At 41.3% G+C, this 2,307-nt stretch overlaps 1 protein-coding gene across 1 annotated transcript in view; it reads left to right on the top strand.

Annotated features, from left to right (window-relative positions):
- The window catches only part of GJA10 (gap junction protein alpha 10), a 2,730-nt gene extending 1,484 nt beyond the window's left edge, over positions 1 to 1,246 (top strand). The window contains exon 2 of the mRNA XM_009281957.1: positions 1,192 to 1,246. Within this exon, the coding sequence (XP_009280232.1) occupies positions 1,192 to 1,246 (55 nt within the window). The remainder of the gene's footprint in view (positions 1 to 1,191) is intronic.
- Positions 1,247 to 2,307: the final 1,061 nt, after the last annotated feature.

The following is a 2,307-nucleotide window of genomic DNA, read 5'->3' as shown; positions in this document are numbered from 1 at the left end:
GCGCCCCCGACTGCCCGTCGCGGCCCCGGGCGGGGAGCGGGCGAGCCAGAGGGCGGGGAGGCGTAGGCAGGGCTTCCGACACGGCCCTAACGCCTCGCATCCTCCCGGATCCAGCCGGGCTCCCGCACGCTTGATCCCCTTCTATGGTGAAAGCAAAAACGCCACTATTCAGTCCCGAGGACGTCTAAGCCACTGAATCCCAGCTTCTCTATACTCATGACACCATCCCAATCAACTCGACGAGGACTGTCCCAGGGGAAACTTGTTCAGCTGCAGCCTGCTTGACACTGTAAGGAAGAGAAGTCTTGAGTGCGTTGAGTTCAATGGCTCAACTTCTGTCAGCTTCATGGGGTTTCTCCCAGGGGCGACCGCCGAGTTGAATAATTGCTCAGTGAATAAATCAAAAGACCTGCATATGAAACACCAAATAGTTGCAATGCCAGAGCCAAAGACTACAGCATTGCATTTTCAGCAGCTGTTCCTCTTCTTTGGCCACACACTCTAAGCTTGCTTAGAGTCAGCGTTGATAAGACATAGTGCTTTCGTTCAAGAACCAATGAGGGTTTTTTTAAAGTAATTTGAATTCTGATTGCCCCAGATCATGGGATTTGTCCTCTGAGAGCAAAAAAGCTCCTTTAAAAATGCTTGCAGGAGCAAGCCCTTAAATACCTTTTTATAGGGTATGTAATAAACAGATGATTACTTCACACGATACTCAAAGTTATCCATTCTGTTCAATCTGTTCTCACTCTTCCTAAAAATAAATACTTTTCCTAAATACAAAACAAGAAACCAAGACCAAACAAAACCTCAAATCTTTTGTGTTAAGAAGCAGAAGATTAAGAAGCAGAAGATACTCTTACAGATTGCTCATCAACAAACTGTTTGTGGGGTTCCAGTTTTCATTGAGTTATAGCTTCTACAATACATAAATATTCAGCATAAGCCACATTAAACTGTCACTTAGATGCAATATAATCACTTTCCACTTCGCCATTTCTAATATAGGAAGAAGGACTAGAGTCCAATCGCCCTTCTGCTGGTTTTTGATACTCCCATGAGAAGGCTCTTTAAAAAGGTGAAGTGCAAAAAGGTATCAAGCAAGACAGAATTTCAGTAGCACCCTGTTGAGAACACACAGAAGTTGCCTGGCAGCTTCTACTGTTTAATGACAATGACGCTCTCTTCCAGGGGAGACCTTGCGGAGAAATATAGTCAGTTTGCAAAGCAATGTCATTACTCTTGAAAGTAACACTCTTCTAGCGTGCTGCCTTTGGGGATCATTATGAATGGGACTGGTACTAGCATTTTAAAATATGACTCATGTAGGTATGCTACCTGTTGCTTCCTGCTTACAGCACATGATATTTTAAAGTAAAGGTGCTTCTATATACAACCGAGTCAATATTTTGGCACATGCACTTTACTGCTAGCATTGCTAAGGCATTTTATGAATACCAATTTCAATGCACAAATATGCTGGTGCATCATAAAAATGCTGAATCTGGGCATTAAAGCTTGTCTACCCTTCTGGTCTATATTTCCCAATTCCTACGTTCCCTATTTAGTCTTGGTTCTCAAAGGCACTCAGCATTGATTTGATTGGACTTCCAAGAGACAATCGTCACGTATTAATGTTTAGATAAAAGAAAAATATGTGTGATTAGATTTACCTGTGTGACAGGAGCATTCAAAAATTAGTGATCCTATCTTAAAAAAATGTACTTAAAAGGAATTGTATTTAAAAATTCCAACTGAAACACACAACGAATATTATCTACTGCCATGCCTAATTAATAGTGACTTGCAACAGTAGTGAAGAGAAGGGACAGACGCTTTTTAACATAATAATGAATGCACATGCACAAACATTTTCTAAACAGCCAAAATGCAGTCTATTCTAACCTGGATCCTACTAATCTAAGCTGGATAGCCAAAGGGAGCAAAACCATAGTGGAACTGACACTGTTCTTAAATTTTCTTTGGTAATTTTCCCAAACTATCATCTCTACCTCCATACCGGTTCAAATGTTTTCTTTTTCCCTTCATCCATACCATTCTGCTAGAATTTGTCTTTAGCATTCTTTGCATTAGCTCAGTGAGAGAGGAGTATCAACTCTGTATTGAAAAATATCACTTTCTGTACCTCAACAACCATTCTAGCAACCTTCAATCAAACACATACCCATGCTCTGTGCTAAGATAGCAGGATGACTGCCGACCACCACCATAGCTTTCTTAGCCGAAAGAAAAATCTCAGAGCTACACAAAATCAATCCATCTGATACTGCAAGAGTCTGCATACAG

This window comes from Aptenodytes forsteri, unplaced genomic scaffold, assembly GCF_000699145.1.
Source record: "Aptenodytes forsteri isolate BGI_AS27 unplaced genomic scaffold, ASM69914v1 Scaffold20, whole genome shotgun sequence".
NCBI lineage: Eukaryota > Metazoa > Chordata > Aves > Sphenisciformes > Spheniscidae > Aptenodytes > Aptenodytes forsteri.
This window is presented reverse-complemented; position numbering and strand designations above follow the sequence as displayed.